We start from the raw sequence: 20,305 nt of genomic DNA on the forward strand, positions 1-20,305 counted from the left end.
ACATCATCAGCTCGACACACCCCGTCGAATGAGTAGGGGGGTTCAGAGGGCCGGCCACGCTTCCTCGGCGCCCTCGCGGAGGAAATTGGAATGTGAGAACAGAATTCCCACTGCATGAATCTTGCTGCCCAACTGCATGCAATCCGGATCCAGCAGGTATTACACGCCCCTAGGACCCGTCGGAACGTGTCGGGCCCCATAGTAGACGGCCCTGTTTATCGGGACCCGAGCGAGAGCTGGACAGAGACGAGAAGTCGGTCAGCTTATGGCCCCAGACCGGTGCCCGGACCTACTTACACAAGCTCCCCGACGATAATAGCGTCCTGTTTTATATGCTAGGTGGCAGGTGGGCTCGAGTCGTAAGATATTATCATCCCATACTTCATCATTCTTTCCACCTCCGCAGCTCTCCGTGCCCACTCCCACGTGTAGACATGTCAACCGGGCAGACTGGATAGTACGCCGGACGGGGTAGGGGTTGGGGTTTCGTAATCTGGAGGGGGTCAATCGCCGAAGCTATGTTGACGAAAATGATAGAAGAGTTTTCAAGTACTAAGACAAAGCACGCACACACATGCATATAACATACCCATATAGGAATGAGAGAGAGAGCGAGAGAGAAGAAAGGAAGAAGGTCACCAGTAGAGGAGGTCATCTTCAGATGAGCACATCCACGTACCTACCAAGCAAAGCAACCAACCAAAGGGTGGTCTGCATCAGGCATTTCCGAGGGATGCGATAGGTCAGCCATCCATCGACACGCATACATATATATGCATATGTATCGCGTATGTAAGTCTCGGACGCCGGCTGGGAGCTAAAATGGCTTCGCCGAGGTCTTAAGAGGTAGAGGTAGCGAGGGCCAGCGCGAGCACTGCTACATACCTCGCAGGACCGCAACCTATGCCTACCTCTTGTGTACGATATAGGTAGGTATACACGACATGCCCGTCGTCAGCCAACCATAGCAATACGCCTGCATGTATCCCCTAGACGTGTGAGGGAGTCCGAGTCCTGCTCTAGCGGATGTAGGTAATAGACAGGCAAGTAAGCAGAGTTCGGTGGCTACGGAAGCCGACGAGCAGGATGTTGTAATCTGCACGTATGCGCGCATATGCGGGATTCGCATCGAGAAGGTGATAATGGGAAGAGAGCCCAGGACACCCCTTGACCGCGGCGGGTTGGTCTGGTTGGTAGGTAGGTAGGTAGGCAGGTAGGTAGGTAGGTCGATCGGTCGGCATATCGTCGTCGAAGCATGGCCAAGGCGAAGCAAACATGCAGAACCCCGCCGTCGCTAGGACTAGCCAGGACGGAGATCGTCGAAGCCTGCGCCTGCAGCTGCAGGTGGAGAGGGGGGGGGGGGGGGGGAGGGGAGAGAAGAGGGACGAGGACGAGGCCGGCAAGCTCGCTGGTCTGCCTCGGGAGGGGGGAACAGGATACGGGAAATGGAGAGAGGCAGACGGGCAGAGACAGACATAGAAGCATGTACACACACACACACATGTGTATGGGCACACGCTTACGACACGCACTCGCACGCACATCCGCACGCCATACGTCCCTCGCCTCCCGCACATAACCTGTCTCTCTGCCATCTCCTACGTAGCACCGTAGTAATATGATGTATGTATGTGTCGACGCATGCGCACGCCTAGGTACGCCTACGCCCGCGCGCATAGGCATAACCTACCTACCTACCTACATATCATGCATGTACGAAGGGCCCCTCGCCCCCCTCCCTCCCTCCGCACGGTCGTCCGCCGACCGGCCGCGGACGAAAGAGGCAAGGCGAGAGAGAAGGCGGCGGCGAAGGCGGCGGCGACGGCAGCACGCAGGCGGGCAAGGCAGGCCAGGGCCGCGCCCCCCCTCCCCCTCCCCTAGCCGTAGGGCACGTATGACGGCCGGCAGGGCAGCGTAGAAAGGAGAGAGAGAGATGGGAGGGGGACAAGGAAAAAGGGCAAAAAAAAAAGAGAAAGCGTCGCAGCGCAGCGCAGATCCCGGGAACCTGGTATCACCCTACCTGGCTGCCCGCCTACCACCGAGCCTACCTTGGCCGTCTGCCTCACCTCTGCTGTCCCTCTCTCTCTCTCTCTCTCTCTGCCCGTCCGCCCGTCCATCTGCGTCCCCCAGTTCTCCCCGCGCCCGCGCGCCTCCCTGCCTGCCTGCCTGCCCCCCTGCCGGCTCACCACACACACACACACACACACACACACACACACACGTTCCCGCAACCCACCGCGCCACACGCACCCTGCCCCTCTGTCTGCGCTGCGACCCCCTTTTTCTCTCTCTCGCTTTCTCGCTCTTCCCCGCAGAGTGGCGCGCGCAGCGTACGTGTCAAGGGACGAGCAGGCGCGCGAGAGAGGCGAAAAGCACAGTCCCTCGCTCGCCCACTCGCCCGTGCGCACATCGGGGGGGGGAACCCGTCGGTCGGCCGCGAGAGAAGAAAGGGGCAGGGGGGGGGGGGGGGATTCCCTTGCCTCCCTGCCATGCATGTTACGCGGCATACGACCGGCTGGGCGAACCCGTCTGTCCCCGGAGGCGGGGAGGGTCCTGGTCCTGACCTAGCTAGGAACGGTCGGAATCTGAGACGGTGAGGAGGGGGAGGGGAGGGGGGGGGAAGACGTATACCCCTCCCCCCGTTATATTAATCCGGATGTTGCTGGGTTAGGTAGTTAGAGGATGCACCCATGCTGGCTGAACGGAGGAGTTAGCTACAACCGGATCGGTGAAGGCTAGAAGGCGACGGCGTCGACGGCGTCGGCAACGACGCGGTAGCAAAAACTATGTATGTATCTGCATTCCCATGCGTTTGTGTGCCTTAATGTACGTACTGTAGAGAGGAAAGGGATCTGGGATCCCGCTATAGTGATGATGAAGGCTGATCCGAGTGATTGCGCAATTACTACATCGATCCGTGTGTCCATCCAGCCGTCTTCCATTACTTCGTCCTGTTGGTCGTACAAACAGCGAGTCCCTCTTCCTCTGCGTTCTTCCTCTGTATTCTTGCCCCTCTTCTCCCGTTCGCCGGCTAGGCAACCCCCAATCGTCCATCCGCCTTCTCACCTCGAAACGTCGCGGGTCGGGCACTAGGAGCCTCGAACACGTGTAAGGAAAGTAAACAACAGCGACCAAAATCAAGAATTTCGTGGTATATACCGGGTCCAGGGAAATGCTAATGCCAAGCAGCCGTGAGCGGAGCAGAAGTAACGCCTGTCTCCATCTGGTTCAATCGGCCGTCCAACCTGGCCCGAGAGTTTTCCTTCAAAAAAAAAAAAAACGAGACAAGAGTTGTGTGGATATAAGCAATAAGGCTGAGTGGTGGTGGTGGTGGTAGTGGTGGTAATGATAGAGACTGATAACCCTGAACCCACGTCAAAGGGAACAGGAACAGAGGCCAAGATAAAAGATAAGAACTGCCCGAACCAGTATGCGCCGGTTACTATTCCCATGCCGTTTTTTTTGATAAATGCCAGAAAAAACACCCACTCCTGCTCTATCTATATGCCGCACTGTTTTTTTCTCACGAGGGAGGCATTTCGCCTAACTCTCAGATTACTGCTGAAGAAAGGAGACTAAGGAGAAGAAAATGGAAACAACGAGAATACCGAAGCGGGTGATCCGTAGTGCCCCACAAATGCCGGTGAATCCGGAATACCCGGGTGTCTGGAGTACAGGTTGAGTCGGGTTACCGGTTCCCGACCCCCCCCCGGTTGCCCAGCTCCCTTAGTGACGCCGAAGGCAGGTCTGGACGTGCAGTGCCCCAGAACAGCAGGCACCCTTATTGTCACAACAGAGACACCGGGAGTGGAGGGAAAGAAGGGCCGTAGAGCCAATAACTTGAGCCGAGTCGGGTGCCATGGCGATTGCGCGATTGGCTACAGCTGCTGAGCTTGAGGCCGTGGGGAGAGAGTTGCATCGTTATCTCCCTCCCTTGCGGTCTGGTGGGAGACACCCCGCACCTCTTCGATGTAACTGAGCCATAGAGGGCCGCGACGTAAATAATGCACGTAGTAAAGCCTGGAAATCGACCGGAGACCCCCACACCGTCATGCACCGATCTGAGCTGTTGAACGTGGCAGAGTCGGTCGATAGTGCGCGAAACTCTCCGAATCTCACGTCAGCACTGTAGTAACCCAGGCAGTGCCCCTTTCCGGATTCGTCGCTCAGCGACCAACTATCGGCGTAACTAGCTCGATGCTCTTGGGTCTCGAGTAAGCGCCTGGTCGTCGCGCAGGCAAGGGACGATCCGAGGTCGTACCCCCACCTTGGCCGTATTTGTATCCTGTAACGATATATCCGTTGTCGTACGTTGACGGGTAAAAGCTCGGCGACGTCTTCGTGTACGAAGTGCTAGGGCTGGCGAGGGCGCTTCGGGCGAACGACCACATCGCACTGCCGGCCATGGGCGACGTCGGGCTCACCGGCCGGATGCTAAGCGACCGCAGGGCCGAGACCGCGCTCGTATATTGACCGTTCGTGTATTGGCCGCCCGTGTGTTGACCGCTCGCTGGCGTTGTGGGGGGCGACCAACGGGATGGCGATGCACGCGGGATGATATCTCGGGGCTCTTCGCTCCCAGCGGGGTAAACAAGTGTGCTTCCGCCGAAGCTGTCATGCCCCCGTGCCGACGCGTGTGATGACGAGGCTCTAACACTGACATTCTGGTCACGTTCGCGGCATCTAGCCTGCACGTTAGCGGCAACGGCGATCTATTGGCCGAGATTGAGGACAGCTTACGCCTCAGAGCAATATAAAAACTTTTCATCCTGCGGGGTGAATTGTTTTTCGCAAGTCATGCTGTGAAATACGTGATCGGTCAGAAGGTGATGTCAACCCGGGTGGGATGCAGGAACAATAGAACTGGTTACACCAGACACCCTGGAGGCTGCTGATCACCCGCATGGCACGAACAAGAGGTGATGGTGACGCAACGGACACGAGCATCTTGGACAGGCATGAGGCTTGCGTAGAAGAGACGGGGGGGAGAGAGTTGCCGATCCCCCCCTCCTCCCCCCCCCTCCTCTGCCTACCCTCCCGCCTCTCCTAGGCGCATTGTGACGTTTGAAAAGACATCGAGAGATAGCGAAGGCTCGCCACTAAGGGTCTTGAGGGGCCCAGGGGGTAGGCTCTTATACGCAAAGAAAGCATACGTACCAAAACTGCGGGAAACTCTCCCGCTCGTCCTCAACCCAACGCTCCTCCTCCCATTCCCTCTCGCGGTCCCTGGGATTCTTGCCCAGCTTTTGGGCCGTTTGCGGGGTGGACTTCCTGACAAGGGTCTGGGGCCGTCTGGACTTGGTGAGGTCCGAAGTGGTCATAACCTTGCGGACGTCGGTGGTTGAGCTATTCGTCGAGCCATGGCCGGATTTACGACGATTGTGATGCATTGGGACTGGATGTGATCGGCCTTGGCGGTGAGTCTTTATAAGGCCAGAGCCCGCTGGCCGAAGAATGCAGCAGATGAGGCCTCACGCTGTCGTATTGAGTCTCCGAGTAGTGATCCGTCGCCCCGATATATCGAGGAGCTGCGACGAGAGACCGTCTACGCGGGCAGGTTTCGCACGTTGGGGAAGAGGCCCTGGAGATGACGTGGGACCCTCGGAAGACTCGAGGGGTTGTCTCGCAGTGCTTTCGGGATGGCGATAAGCCGGAATTGGCGATCGGGGGTGCAATTGGGAAGTTGGACTGTATTCGTCTGGACCCGAGTTCGTTCCTCGAATTGGCCGGGTCTAGTGGGCGAGACAGTAGTGCAGGGGAGCGAGAGCGAGAGAGTGTGAGAGAGAGACAGGGAGAGAGGGCAATTGGTAGTTATAACAGGCCAGCGGACAAAAGCCAAAGGATAGCAGGGACGGGTCTTTGAGTAACTGATTGCGTGCTCAGCCGGGAAATGCAGTCAAACGCAGATGACGGCATTGACGGGCGAATTGTGGTTCGGTAACGTTTTGCAATGGCCTCCGGCAGCCCTTATTAGCTTCCAGGTCTAAAAGCTGATGGTGGTAAAGATCGAGATGGTTATGTACCGATACCGGTGCCGTCTCCTGTGACGTGTTGGCGATGCGGGCGGGCGACCGTGGTACGCGGAGGGCAGCAGAGATTGGGGGGGTGTAACAGGTACCGGGGTGTCTGAGCCAGCCTAGGCAGAGCAAGAGGCGCCGGCGTTATCTCCCTCGGACTTCTCGGCCAGTTCCAATCTCTTGGGTAATGGAATCCGCGAGGAAACAGGAAGCCAGCCGGCGTTGTTGCGGGTAACAAGGATGCGAGGACGGCTTATACACCGATATATACGGTATATATATAGGCAACAACAGAGATAGTTATATATAGATGCGGGTGTGTGGTGGCCGTATGGGTAGTGCGTAGGTAGAGAGATAGAGAGATAGATAGAGAGATAGAGAGATAGATAGAGAGATAGAGAGAGGGAGGTTCGAGATTCGCCCGCGCTGGCAGAGGCGGGCAGGCAACGATGCGAGCAGAGATAACAACAGGATCGCGCAGATCGACGACGGCGAGGAGGATCAACAAGCTTGGAGGGGGGTAGTTGAGTTGAGCTGAGCTTTTCGAGGGGAGGGAGAGACGGACAGGACGAGGAAGTCGGGTAGATGATATATTCAGGTACCCTGCAAAGCGTTGGCTGGTACCTTATCTGGGGTACCGAACCCTCGCTCGTTTTTTCTTCTCGTCTGGCTTGTGCTTTTCCCTTCTGGCTTGGCCTACATTAACCCTGCGTGGGAGTACTGGACGGCGCTGATATCACTGTAACCTAGCCCTAGCTCTACAGGGCAGGGTCAGGTACCTCCTCTCCGGCCTGACCCAGGGGTGCCCAGGGTACATGTGGAGGGCTGTATTGGACGACGGTACGGGCCAGATGACGACTTAGCACCGGACAGACGTTGGCTCGGTGGGAGCTAAGGCCGCTGTGCCTACTCATATGCACGATAATTAGGTAGGCACAGGTAGGTTAGGTAGGAGGTAGGTAATCAACTATGACTCCTTAGCAGAATTTTTTATTTCTTATTTTCACTCTCTTTGTCTCGATTTTCTGGCCTGATGTTTATTTTTAACCCAGTCCCCCTTCTTGCCTTCTAAGTGGTGGTTGCCTGTGTGTGCCTTTGCGGACTACTGATCTAGCGAGCAGCGTCTCTCACCACGCCGAAAGCGGCGCTGGGCGCCCGTGGGCTTGGGGAGCACCCTATAACGACCGTGCCATGACCACATTGTCTCAACCGTGATTTACGACTGACCTGTGGTGTGTGGCGCCTTAGCTCTGTTGCTTGGAGCCAGGTGAATGAATGGAAGAGAACTTGCCCAATATGGGGATGCGTAGTACCAGGGAAAAGGGGGGGATTTTTCGATGGAACCAGGGGGAAAATAAGAAAAGGAAGAAAAAATTTTCTCCCCATCTCCTCCGCTCTTTCGTTCCATTTTCTTCTTTTCTGTTTCTTTCCATCCCGTTCGTGATATTCTCCTTATTCACCCTCGATTGCGTTATGCTTTAGTGTTGATGCGATTTGTAGGCTAATCTTAGTAGTACTAAGGGAGGTAGGCAGGTACCTATGAGCAGATAAGGTACTTGTCGATCCCGCGTCTCCCTCTGACTTCTCGCTCTCTTCATCATACCTTAGGTACCTTACCCTCTCTACCTACCTCTACCTACATAATAATACTGCATGTAGGCACATGCAACGATATCAAGTCCAAACGGCAACACTGGATATAGCCCAGACCTGTCCCATGTACACCCCTATACATACATACACGATGTAGATGGCCTCCTCGCCTTAGTAAGTTCCCGTACCACAACGCAACGGTCAAGCTCGCCATAAAAGCCACTCGCCATGCAATGGAACGCGCAGCGGCTGCATGGATGGTGATGTAGGTGGTATGGATCACTTGGCGTTGAACGAGTTCTATGCCAGTTCTATGCCCCACGTCCTGCCTTCGAGTGCTCATATACCTACCTCTCTTTACATGTTAGGAGAGAATAGGTGGTACCTACATTTACCTACATACACACAACTACCTACCTACCTACCTACGGACATGCGTACCTACATACATACATACATACATACCCTGCGTGCTTCCAATACACACCTCCTAGGCGCCATGCACCCTGAGAACAACCTTGAGAGCAGATAGGCAGACGCACACCGAAGAGGCTTGCGGGCAGGTTCCTAAGGAGGTGTGTTGGACTGATACATAAAGAGGCACCTAGATATGTGTGAGGAGGTAAGGCATACAATTGGACCGACGAGAACCATCGGGGAGGCGAAAGCAAATGACAGGGGGTTGGTTGTCCTGACTCGGGATTCCCACCCTGGACTCCTGTTGTATGTAAGTTGCTGTACACACTCGTCTATACGTACATATCTATCTATCCGGGTATCTCCTAGGTCCCTGGACCTCCACCTGACCGGTCGTTGCAGTGAGGCACGTACGTCGTGCGTATACCTGATGCGTACGTATAGAGGTAGAAGAGGAGGTATGCGAGCAACGTAAAGCTCCGCCGTGGTTCGCGGGAGGAATTGCTACACGCTGAGGTTACCTGCGCACGAAATTGCGTACTGCATTGCGTGTAGGACGACCGTATATCACCCTAGCGGCCTTTCCGCCTGGCACCGGGGCCGGCACTATACGCGTAGCAGAGCAGCAATCCTGACGGAGGCTTCGCGGACGTTCGTATCTCTCGCGGGGCGCATTAGCCTGGCGCTAGGAAGCAGGCCGTAGCTGGCTCCGCCCCGACGTGGGCGATAGGGAAAAAGATCCATATCTTTCACCATCGCTACCCGGATTCCGCGGGCCCATTTCTTCTTCATCCCTCCAGGTCGCGTACCCGCCCATCCAGGTTGAATATCTCAATACTCATAGGTGTAGGTATACATGCATAGGCGTGGAAGAGACATCAGGTGTTTTTCTTGGCCGAGCTGGTCACATATGCTAAGTATGAGAGGTAGGTAGGTAGTTATTCGTCCGCGATTCTGCGATGCGGTCAGCAGGACGAGGACCAGACAGGGCTGCCGTATGCATATACTCAGATACATGCGTGCGTAGAGGTAGAGAGACGGAAGACCGTGGAAAGAAGGCCAACCCGAAGGAATATTGTGCGTATGTATGTAAGGTAGGCGTGTATGCGAGTAGGTACATAATGCAATACGTGCGCGACGTACCCTCCGGTTCAACGAGAACGGGCGATCCATATGGTGCCGTCTTTAGGTAGGTACCGCATACCTCGCAGACGTCGATGCTGGGCGGGTTTGGGGAGGCGATGGTAAGTAACGGTGACTTGCACCGCGGGTTATAAATCCGTGCACGGGTTGCCGGACCCGTCAATTGGCCGGTCGCCGTGCATAAAGCACCTCCAGCTGCGTACCTGTGTCCATGGCCGGCAGACGGCGCTCCCACATGGAATGCCGCCTGCATCTCGTACGCACATACCTAGATTAGGTGCCTCGGGAGGCAGTTGGTTGTCCTATAGCCAAGATGCCCACGCACGCTGAGATTTGTTACGCTCTGGTGGAGAGGATGGGTTATGGGTATGGGAGGCATGTACGGACATGCACATGTATATCCATGTGTTGGGTGCATAGAGTAGACGCTGTCCTAGCTGCGGCCATGCTCCTAGTACCAGATCTAGGTCTTCTCCGCCCCCCTGAAGAAAAAAAAAAAAGTGACGACGCTGTTTCGAAATCAGCTCACCTCATCCATCGTCTCGAGCACGTTTTGACAATCTCGACTTCTCCCATCGGTGCATAGATCTGCACGTGTTTCGGTTCGTCGATCTCGAGAGACGGCCGCCGCACGTTGTCCCGAAACTCCACGAAATTGGCTTTTCTTAGTGTGGCGATGCCTACCTATTGTGCGCAAATAGCATCGTCCTTTTTTTCTTAGGTTCCTTCTTTTCTCGTCGCACACTCCGCTTCTCTCCTAGGTCTAGACATTCGGGCGAGCCTCTTCCTCTGCATTCTCAGCTGGAATGTGGACACTAAAAATCCGAATGGGTGTACGGGTGTGGGTAGGCGAAGTTGCTCTCCTCTGGCACGTTGGGATGGAGTCGGTACCTCAGGGCACCCATCCAGCTCTGCATCCATCAACCCTACGTCAACCTATCCGTACAGTGCGCATGCAAGGGTTGGGGCCCTGTTCCGCCGCTGCGGTATTGCCTACCTGTAGGTAGGTGTACCTAGGCCAGGTAGGTACCAGGTAATTAGACGTACAGCGCGGAGGCACAATAAGTGCAGACAGACCTGTCGTTAGTGGGACCGCCCCGTCACTGAGGGGCCACTGACTTAGGTAGCCTCGTGGATCTGTTAGGCAGGATAACCGGGTACCTAAGGCTGCGAAGGCACCAACGACGTCTAAGACGACTAGGTGCACTACCTACCTCCTCCTACCTCCTAAGGTACATGCCTGATGCTCCCGTCTGCATACCTACCTAGGTACCTCCCACCCACCATCAAACCCGCCAATACCATGGCTACGTGCCCACCACGTAGACATAGGACAGGCTGCGCATCCAGGACCCAATGTTCCCTATTCCCGTGGGATAGGCTTAGGTAAAGTCGCCAAACCTGCTACCGCCTCTCGGCCTCGCGGCATGCGATCAGTCAGCATCTCTCTCCCTCTCTCATCCAACACACACACGCACACACACACACACATACACATCCTTGGTATGCATGTAGCTGAAAACTTCCTGCGACAGCTTCGCTCGACAACGCGCCGCGCCACCGTACTAGAAAGCCACCACCATCAGATGGATTCCTCCTGCTCGCTTACCGTTGCAGTGGTTCATTTGCCCGCGCTATCTACGGCCTGCACGTATTATCATGTCTCGAGAGTTTGTCCGACCTCGCATCCCTACTCCTCCGGCCTCCCCCCCCCTCCCTTTTCCTCCCTTGGTCGCCTCGCACATGACTGCCGATCGAGCACTAGAGATTCTCAGAGATGCGAGGCCAAAGAGGCGCCGCCGACGTGCCAATTGACTAGTTCCCGCCTTCGGCTATCTGCGATGATAGTTGACCAATCTCGCTTGCCAGACGCCTCCAAGCTCCTCGATCGCCCCGAGCCCTTGTCTCGCCTCCAGCTCGGTCCCCTCCAAGCTCGGCCGGACGGGGTTACTATACTACGGTGGTACGGTTGGTGTTGCGAGGGCTCATTGCCTGTTTCGTCTGCCATTGCAGGCTGCCTCTCGACCCGTGCAACTCGTGGGGAAGCTCGGGTTTCGCGTCGTATTTACATTTGGGCGGAGAGGCGACGCAGTGTAGCCCTCCGAGCTGCGTGTGCTACGTGTGATGTGTGTGATGCGTGCGCACGCGTGGTGTGCTTCATCCGCAGGTGACGAGACCAGTCGATGTTGAGGTAGAAGGCAGGCCGAAGGTAAGTATCGCCGCGAGCGAGCGAGTAGCAGACCGTCGCTCCAACGACTGACATGGGCCGGCCCGCATCGAACGTGCTGCGCCCTGAGTCTGAGTCTGCATTCCTCCCAGGTCGGTATCGTTACATCATCATCCAGTGCAACGACGTCTGCAAGGGAGCTCCAGAAAGTACTGGCTCCTGGGTCGCGCGAGCCTGACCGGCCCAGGGCAAGCTGCTCAAGGCCCTTTGCGACTTGCCGCAAGTCCGCTCTCTCTCCTCAATATGGATTCATCTGATTTATATTGGCCTCCCATCTGCCGGATTGCCCAGTTTGGGTCCTGCTAGGCCTTCGTCTAGGGTGAACCGTTATCACCCCACGTTGGGGTATCGCGTCGTGATAGGCTGCCTGGTCCAGGGTTCTCTTCACGATGATAAGTCCGTTCCGTGTTTGTCGATATTGCCCTGTATGTATGTGGTTGATGCGGAGATTCCGGACACTGTCGAGATGCTCATACCCTCGTCGACGGCGTTTTTCTATTGGGCGATTGCAATTCTGTAACCGCCATATGCCATCCTTCCTCCCCTTCCTCCCAGCGTACCCCGACATAGGCGTTGCGATTTCCTTGGGTGCATAGTATGGCGAGATAATCGTCGTTGGTCACCAGGACCGAGCCTGAGGGATGGCAAATCTCGGACGGGGTCACATCCCTATCCGGCACAGTAATGGGCATAGTTACCCCCGCGACGATAACCATTGTACGAGTATTGCATAGGGCTTATTTCAGACGAATTCCTTCCAACGGCCGTGCGTGGTGGCCACTGGCGCATCAGACCAGTATGGATTCGGCGGGCTTCGGCGACTCCAAGCTCGGAGTGGAGTCCAGTCGGTCAAAATGATCATCTCAAGAGCTCGTCGATGGAGACGTTGGAAAATTTTCTATCCATACAAGACAACACAACAACATATCGGCAACGACCCAAGGGCTCACGAATCTCTCACACAGTCTGCCTGCATGTACCGGGCAGTCAGGCCAGCGATAAGAATTTTTCTTTCCTGCAATAGCATGCATCTTCATATCGCTATGCCCCATCTCGTCTCTGCCATCCATCCTCCCAGATTCCTGCAGGTACCCTAGACGTGGACACCTATCCGGCGATATCAGGTCGAAGCATCCATACCTTATTACCTCAACAGACCAATCAGCAGAGGCAACCGAGCCTTCACAAGTCGGGCCAGGCCAAGATAGACTCCCATGTTCTGCTTCTGGGTTGGCCTGGCCTCCGCTCGCGCGTTGGCTATCTCTCCGAGAGGTAGATATCTATCAACTATCAACAACAGCTAGGCCGAAAACAGCTTCTCTTGGTGGGCAAAATGTCTCCGTGTTATACACGGAGCCCTGGGACCACCTCAGCGGCATCGGAGCCGATTCATCGTATCACGGTTCTCGCTCGTCCGTTACACGACAAGCTGCTGCTGCGGTGCGCCGCGAGGCTCTTGCGGCACGAGCATGGGCCCGTCGTTGGAACGCAAACTGCAGGTATTCCCATGCGATCTACCTAACAACACGTCCCCTTGCCTGCTTTTGCTGCTTACTTTCCTATTGCAGTCGTGCGAGGCAGATGATTCGGTCAGCACGAGAGAAAATAAAGTAAAAACAGCGAATCTGACGCCTCCCAGGGGCTTTGGCACGTAAGCAGAACGTGACTCGGGATAGCGTGCACGGCTTACTACTTGCCCTTCTTCCTAGGAGGGCTTCGCCTTGCCAGTTTGAGCCTCAGATTCCCAACACGGGTCTGTGTTTTTTGTCTCCTTTTCTCGCGGGCAGGGCGGAACCATGATCGGGTTACCAATCGGAGATTTCATCCGTCTTCTCTTTCGTTGACAGCCACAGCCACAGACACAGACACACAAGCACAAGCAAGCACTGCCATATTGTAGGTATGTAGCATGCGTCTGCCTGTCTGCGTCTTACTTAGGTAATGTTTTTATAAGCGAAAGTCGACGATTTCCCCATTAGACGCCTCATCCTGCTAGGGGCCGGGGGCATCGCGATGACCTCATCTAGGGCACGACTGACGAATGCGTAGGCATCCATACTGTTATTATTTTCATAAACGCGCGGGTCGTGTCAGTTTCGTTAGCTGGGATCGTCTATAATTCCGTGCCAACAGTTTTTACACGCCACCAGAGCCACTATTGACGAATAGGACACCCGAGCGTCGCGAAATTGTGCGAGAACGGGTGGGAATTTCGCCAAACTCCCAAAACAAAGCCGTCCAAGCGGGCGAGCGACGGCTTATTGGCTCGACTATAAGTAAGAAGCTGAGCAGAGCATAGTGAGCATGGGGTTATACGATGCATACCAACATGTCACGATTAAGGATGTGTATCTCGACATCGCCCCGGAAATCCAGGTGCGAAAAGGCTTCGACGGAGGAATACCAATCATAGCCACCATACTCATTACGTACACCCTCCTCCTCCCCTTCGGTCTTTGCAACTGGGTCATGAGCCTAGTCTTGGCTCTGTCCTCCCTTTCAGCCCAAGTTTAGCGGTCTATCGTGGAAGAGAAACCTGCTCTTCACCGCCACAAGAGAGGGGGAGAAGAACCCCCCCGATCTATTCCTAAAACGACGGAGTGGCCCCCCTTCTCTGAACACGCAAGTGGCCAAAGGGCACTACCCTCCGCCTCGTGCTACGAGATGGGACGACCCCAACCGAGGGTCTGGACCGCCAAAGGAACCAAACAGCATTGACGTTGCCGAAGCTGGCCTGCCTACCTTGTTTCTTACGGATTATCTGTATCTCTCTCTCTCAAACAGGGGGCCCGGCCAAGTCGACCGACTGGTTTTCGCCCTGGCCGCTCGCCAGGGGATGCTTGTCGGGAGCATTCGCCCCATCCAACCACTGCGGCAACCCCCAGATTCTCCCCCAGTCCCGATGACTCCGGCGTTCCCGCACGGATGCGCGCGCTCGACCCGGATAGCACGGATCCGCCAAGTAACTCCCTATCCGATGTACGTACACCTATGCAGGTACTCACACACATCCTCGGCTTACCTATACACACGCAACGCGTACATATGGCCCACGGCATCCCCGCGATATCCCCGCGCTCGTACACGTGGATACGAAGCGCCGCTCAGATAGCAGCAATCGTGCCACGCAGGCTATTGTGCTACGTGCCGCTCTTCGACTACTTGAAAGGAGGCACGGTATATCCCGAACGTAGAGGTATGTGGGTAGGTACATCGTGCGAACAACTAGTACCATAACGATGGCACTGCTTGCTTTTCTGCTTGTCTGCTTGCTAAAGCTGCCCCTGCTCGGCTCGGCATCTCGATGAGACCTGGTGCAGCATAAGGGGGGGGAGGAACGTGTACATATGTGCGTATATGCTACGTGCTATGTTATGTAAGTGGTTACGGAGGGTCCGCGATATTGCGCCCTTCCGGTGTGCCGTGCGATGTGCTGTGCGATGCACCACCCCAACAGCGCCCTCGGGCCTGTGTACCATCGCATACCGTTGTTTTCGCGCAGGAAAGGGTTTCTTGGTCACCCCGTGGCGAGAGCTCGGCGTGCCCTCGGTATTGACTGCGTAAATCAGCACCCTGCGCAGGGGACGGAAGGGAGGGGAGGAGGAGGAGGAGGAGGAAACAGATATTGACGAACGACGGGCGGGTAGGAAGACGATGGGCGCAACCAGAAACCCCTACGGAAGGCAAGGGCCGTTGTTATGGCCGGCGAGCGAATACGCAGCCGGGCGTAACACGGCTTCTCTCCCTTCTCGTAACCACTCGCCAGGTACGAGCTGTATGGAAAATTTCGAAGCCCCCCTCTCCCTCCTATCCAACGGCGCGGTTAGCCAGTTTCATGGCCCGCCGGCCGCCTACCCCCCCCCCCCCCCCCCCTTATTCCGTCTTGCCCGGGCCCCGAGAGATTCTGGGCACCTAGGTCTAGATCTGTTCAGTACGCACGCCGGCCCGAGTGCCGGTTGACATTCGTATCCGACTCTTAGCCCTCTCTCTCGGAGGGTCGTTTTCTATCTTCTCCCCGTGCCGCTCTTCCGAGGGCGCTAGAAGGAATGTGTATGTGCATATACCTGCTGGGAACGCGGAAAGGGGGATTGGAGTGGCTGCTGCACGATGACACCGAGTTTGCGGTATTGGGTGCTGTACGAAACTTGCAGATACCAGAAACTGCCCAGTCTGCCGTCAGGACCCCGAAGGATTTACCGGGGCGTTCATCGCCCGAGAGTCACACTGCACGAGATGGATCAATCATCTCGTCTATCCCCGACATCAGAGCAGCCATGCCGACTCCGTCGCCGATCCAGCCACCGCGCCACAGGGTTGTAGGCCGCTAAGGGCCCCAGGGAGGGATTGCATATGACTGCCGCTATCTGTTCCGTCCCGGTTCGATTCGCTGTGCGCAAGCGTGTACATACATGGCGCAGTGTCCAGCACGGGATGGTCCCCTTCTCGTACGTTCTCACCTCGTACAAACCCTACTTATCTATCTATCTGGGCCGTATCGAGCAGTGTCGGAAGGAGAGCCAGGGGGGTGACGGGGCGGCTTCTGCTCCTCTTAGCCGACCGACCGGTCGCGCGAGACCGCAACGCAATCTACTGATAACTCTGCTGCTACCTACGACACCGCCGTCCCAGAGCACCGGGTCGTGTGGAACTCGGTGGGCGAGCGAGTCAGCCCAGGCGATGGTGGACTGACCGACTGAATGGCTGGCGGGCCTGCGATAAGACCACAATCCGTCCCCCCCCTACCTATATAGATATCAGCCCGTCCCGGCGGCGCATCCGCATGCGCATAAAAACAGACACGTAGGCGACTGCACGGCACGACGCCATCTTCAGGTCCGGCCTGGTTGGCCATCCAGCCTGGCCGTCCTCTCGATGAGCCGTCGTACGTACGACCCCCGCCCCCCCTACGAATCGCTACAGTGTAAGACGTCGCTCGCATCTCGTGCCTCCCCCTCTATCCTCTATTATCTTGCCGCGTAATCTTAAGCAGGCAGGCAGGGCGGGGCGGGGCCTGTTTCTAATAAACCGAGCCGGCCGATCCGAGGAGCCCCCAAAAGGCTTCCCCGGTGAGGCGTGGCGCAGGGCCCGGGCTCGGGACGCGGTGCATGCGTGCTCTCTCGCTGGCCCTGCGTGCGCACATCTTGCATGAGCGCAGAGATAAGAGATATATGTCATGCCGCCGCGGGCGGAAAGCTTCGAGGTGTTTGGTGCAGGTAGTCCTGCGCGTGCGCTGCCCAACGAGGAGAAGTGAGGGGAGAAGGGAGTAGAGAGAGGGAGAGAGGACGGGGAGAAGGAGAGAGAGAGAGAAATAGAGGAGGCAGGGAAGAGAAGGGGGGAACTTGAGACGCCTTCGTTCAAAGTTGTGTAATTTTGTAAATACGGCAAGGGTCCGTACGTAAGTATACGAAAGGCAAAAGCCAACCTGGAGTCTTTCTCTCCCTTGCCTCGTCTCTCCGCTCGCGTGAAGTGTTGTCGTCGAACCTCTTGATCAACCTAGTTCAGGACTCGGCGGCCTTAGATCTGCTGCGTGGTTTCCTCTACCCCTATATACACAGATGTCCCTATGCCGCGAGAAGCGCCGCGCTGGATGCTAGGTGAGAAAAAAAAGTGAAGAAAAAACATAACAGACAACCTGTGCAGCAATGTCTTGCGAAATAACGCTGTCGCGAACGCGCCGACGATCTCCTCAGCCCGGTTTAGCCCAGCCCCTAGGGGGCTAGCCTAGAACAATGGCGGTCCCACCCATCCCAAGTCCTCTCCGCCTACTACGCCCTCCGATTGCCTCCCTGTCTACGGGGCCCGCTTATCTCGATTACTCCGGGCGAGCCGTCGATGCGACGCCAAGTCCCTATTTTCAACCTCCTGATGTGCGTGCGGGTGGGTTGCCAAACCGGCGCGTCGGGCGGCCGCTGGGGCTTGATCCCGCTGGGGCCCTCCTGCGACGACAGCCAGCGGGCGAAACAGGCCCGCAGCTCCCCCATCGCATCCTTGGCCGACTTCTTGCTGAAGATCCTGCGGATCTCCTCGTCGCTCTCGGTCGGGTGCGCCGGGACGTCGCCGTGGCCGTTGTCGCTCGCCTCCCCCTTCTCCTCCTCCTGTAGATCCGGGCCCGGCCCAGCCTGCTCCTGCTCCTGCCCCGGGTCGCCGCCACCGTCACTACTTGCCGCGGCCGCCGCGGCGTCGTTCGTCCGGAGGATGGCCTCCATGTCGAGCCGGAAGTCGCCGTCGTAGGTCGGCGCGACGAGCGAGAACTCGGGCGCCGCCACCAGCGCCGAGAGGCAGCTCCGGCTGTGGGCCCGGAGGGCGGCGCGGATCGCGCGCCCGAAGGCCCGCGCCCGCTCCTCGGGGGGGCTCGCGAGCTGCTGCCCTTCTTCTTCGCGGATGGCGAGGCCGCGCCACACGTGCCACATGGTGCGGAAGGCGCCCAGCTGCGCGAGGCAGGCGACGTACGGCGCGAGGGCCGGGCCGCCGCCAGCCGCCGCGATGAAGTCGCCGAGCGACGGCTGCGGGGCGCTCTCGCCGACCAGCTGGCCGGTGAGCAGGCCGTATAGCGCGAGGAGCTGGGAGGCGGCGTCCGGAGGGGCCTGGGGGCCGGCGGCGCCGCCGCGGCGCCGGAGCTGGGCCACCGAGGCCTGCAGGGTCTGGAGGGCGCGGAGCGCCTCGTCGTACCCGAGCTGGCCGCCGGCCTCGGCGAGCATCCTGAAGTGCATCTGCGTGGCGCTGAAGGCGCGGCACGCCAGCGAGGCGTCGTGAGCGACCCACAGGATCGGCAGCGGCGCGGCCAGCCCGCGCGAGCGCAGGTTCAGCACCACGTTGTTGAGGAAGGCGAGCGTGTCCTCGGCGGGCGCCGCGGCGGTTTGGGCCGTGTCCCGGCACGCCTGCCCCAGCGCCGCGGCGCAGCTCGAGACGAGCCGGCAGCCTGCCGCGGTCTGCATGACGTCCGCGACGAGCCTCTCTAGCTCGACGAACCGGTCGCACTTGCCGAGCGCGCGCCGCAGCGGCTCCTCGTCGCCCGGGCCGGGCTCGTCCCGCTGCAGCTGCCGGGTGAGCCGCTGTCGGCGCAGCAAGTACGCGATCGTCTTGGACGGCGTGTACCACGCCCAGTCGGGCACGCCGTTGCGCTCGAAGAGGTCACGGGCCTCGTGGCGGGCACCGCTGTCGCCGAGGAGAGACGGATCCTTTTCGTCTCCTCCCACTTCCTGCCGTCCTGCCTTCTCTCCTGCCCCCACTTCACTCGCCTCCCCTCCTCCCTCGACTTTCGGCCCCTCGGGCGCCGCGGGCGCCTCGTCGGCAAGCGCGGCGGCGAGCGCGGCGGCGAGCACGTCGCGGTCGGTGACCCGCCAGGCATGGAAGAGACCGGCGCCCAGGGTGGCGGCGAAGGCGGCCTGGCGGGCGCTGTGGTCACGCTCGAAAGCGGCGACGCGGGCGCGGACGAGCTTCTGGGCGCGGGCGCGCGCGCGGACGCCGCTGTCCGGGAGGCCGTCGAGGCTCTCCTGGTAGGGCCGCACGTAGGGGCAGTCCTCGGCGTCGAGGTCGAGCAGCAGCCTCGAGGCCTCGAAGATGCGGTGGCTCGCCCGCGCCGGCCGCGCCGGACCCTTCCGCCGGTGCAGGGCCCGGACGTGGCCGTGCTGGAAGCGTGTCTGCGGAGACGGCGACGGCGACGGCGGCGGTGCTCGCCAGGGGAGCAGCACCCGCTGGCTGCCGAATCGCTGCATGTCGACGGAATGGTGTGCGGCCCGAGTACTGAAGCAGGTATTGGGTACCAGATGGGGAGGGCTCACATCTTGGGCTTCAATCACGTCTCGCAAGTCGGCAGGCAGCAGGCCACGCACAGAGGTAGGTATAACCAGCAGGCAAATGGGTAAGCAGGCGGGTATATTATATTGTGTGGTGTTTTGGAGATGGTGCGAATACGCCCAGTTATGTAGGTAGGTATAGAGAGAACGCAGGTAATTGAACGGCTTCTCTACATGATGCACTGCCACCTACGCATCATGCAAGAGCCTCTCGGCGCTGCGTCGCGAGACCAGCTCGATAGAGACGCTGGCACGAGGGGAGGAGGGGAGGGCGGAGGGATGAGCGCCTGATGGGGGTGCCTTCTGGGCTGCTGCTCCTGGAAATTCCCCTAGCTAATTATGCCCGTCTAGGCTTGGGCTTGCCGTTAGTGACAGCTTCCCCGGATTTCTGGGGTAAAGGGGAAAATGGCGCTAGACAGACGGGCTTTAGTGGGTTAAATACCTTGGAAATGACCGTTACAGTATGTAGTTAAGCATGTATGAGTATATAGCGGATGCCCTGCCAATTGAATATGACTCTATGCGGGAGCGCTGACATAACCCGCTAGGAAAACAGAGTGTCTCGGAATTTTGGTGTCCCGTGCTCCGTGGGGGAGGTACCTAAAAACACTACCTGCGTTAGATTAGGCCCGCCCGGCCAATTCCATCTCTCACGAAACCACCCATCGCCATCACCGACACGCACCATCAACACCACTCATCTCCTTCGCAAGAACCTCGCAGCAAACCCGCTCCGTCTCCTCTATCCACAAATCCCCTAAAATGGCCCCCGCAAAGAGGAGGAAAACGACCAAGTCTACAAGGAAGACTTCGAAGGCTGCTAAGGCCGCCGCCGACACCCAAGATACCCCGGCACCAACGTCTACAGAAGAGCCTCTCACTCAACCCCCTGCTGTTGACGATGCACCTGGCGATGCGCCCGCCGATGTACACGTTGATGCACCCATAGATGCACCCATAGATGCGCCCGACGTCCCGCTTAACGATGCCCCCGAAAAATCACCTCACGATGCTCCGGAAGAAGCACCCCAAGACGTCCCTGAAGGCACGTTTGAGGACGCACCTAAAGATGCCCCTGAGAATACACCCGAGGTCGAGTCTGCGTTAGAGAA

General features: G+C 57.9%; 4 protein-coding genes across 4 annotated transcripts; 2 read left to right on the plus strand and 2 right to left on the minus strand.

Annotated features, from left to right (window-relative positions):
* Nucleotides 1–3,809: 3,809 nt before the first annotated feature.
* On the minus strand, nucleotides 3,810–5,488 carry GGS23DRAFT_8567 (uncharacterized protein). The gene is made up of 3 exons (XM_051521348.1): nucleotides 5,158–5,488; nucleotides 4,741–4,800; nucleotides 3,810–4,683 (listed from the first exon to the last, which is right to left on the minus strand). The coding sequence occupies exons 1-3, from the start codon at nucleotides 5,388–5,390 to the stop codon at nucleotides 4,167–4,169; spliced, it is 810 nt and encodes a 269-aa protein (XP_051376752.1). The 5' UTR covers nucleotides 5,391–5,488; the 3' UTR covers nucleotides 3,810–4,166.
* A 1,497-nt stretch (nucleotides 5,489–6,985) lies between these two features.
* On the minus strand, nucleotides 6,986–7,697 carry GGS23DRAFT_543772 (uncharacterized protein). The gene has a single exon (XM_051514865.1). The coding sequence runs from the start codon at nucleotides 7,401–7,403 to the stop codon at nucleotides 7,128–7,130; it is 276 nt and encodes a 91-aa protein (XP_051376753.1). The 5' UTR covers nucleotides 7,404–7,697; the 3' UTR covers nucleotides 6,986–7,127.
* A 2,615-nt stretch (nucleotides 7,698–10,312) lies between these two features.
* GGS23DRAFT_8717 (uncharacterized protein) lies at nucleotides 10,313–11,488 on the plus strand. Its single transcript, XM_051521359.1, has one exon. It carries the CDS (start codon nucleotides 10,598–10,600, stop codon nucleotides 11,339–11,341), a length of 744 nt encoding a protein of 247 aa, XP_051376754.1. The 5' UTR covers nucleotides 10,313–10,597; the 3' UTR covers nucleotides 11,342–11,488.
* A 6,451-nt stretch (nucleotides 11,489–17,939) lies between these two features.
* GGS23DRAFT_543783 (uncharacterized protein) lies at nucleotides 17,940–19,645 on the plus strand. The gene has a single exon (XM_051514866.1). It carries the CDS (start codon nucleotides 18,331–18,333, stop codon nucleotides 18,895–18,897), a length of 567 nt encoding a protein of 188 aa, XP_051376755.1. The 5' UTR covers nucleotides 17,940–18,330; the 3' UTR covers nucleotides 18,898–19,645.
* The last annotated feature ends 660 nt before the right edge of the window (nucleotides 19,646–20,305 follow it).

Source organism: Durotheca rogersii (assembly GCF_024521655.1).
Source record: "Durotheca rogersii strain YMJ 92031201 chromosome Unknown GGS23scaffold_1, whole genome shotgun sequence".
NCBI classification, from domain to species: Eukaryota; Fungi; Ascomycota; class Sordariomycetes; order Xylariales; family Xylariaceae; genus Durotheca; species Durotheca rogersii.

Bases quoted from the DNA above. Each gene is read 5' to 3' on its own strand.
- GGS23DRAFT_543772 (XM_051514865.1), bottom strand. From the start codon at position 7,403: ATGGGGAGAAAATTTTTTCTTCCTTTTCTTATTTTCCCCCTGGTTCCA.
- GGS23DRAFT_543783 (XM_051514866.1), top strand. From the start codon at position 18,331: ATGACGTCCGCGACGAGCCTCTCTAGCTCGACGAACCGGTCGCACTTG.
- GGS23DRAFT_8717 (XM_051521359.1), top strand. From the start codon at position 10,598: ATGCGATCAGTCAGCATCTCTCTCCCTCTCTCATCCAACACACACACG.
- GGS23DRAFT_8567 (XM_051521348.1), bottom strand. From the start codon at position 5,390: ATGCATCACAATCGTCGTAAATCCGGCCATGGCTCGACGAATAGCTCA. The intron at 4,801-5,157 runs GTACGTATGCTT...CGTATTTCACAG, and splicing joins GAGAGTTTCCCGCAGTTTTG to CATGACTTGCGAAAAACAAT. The intron at 4,684-4,740 runs GTAAGCTGTCCT...CGTGCAGGCTAG, and splicing joins TTTTTATATTGCTCTGAGGC to ATGCCGCGAACGTGACCAGA.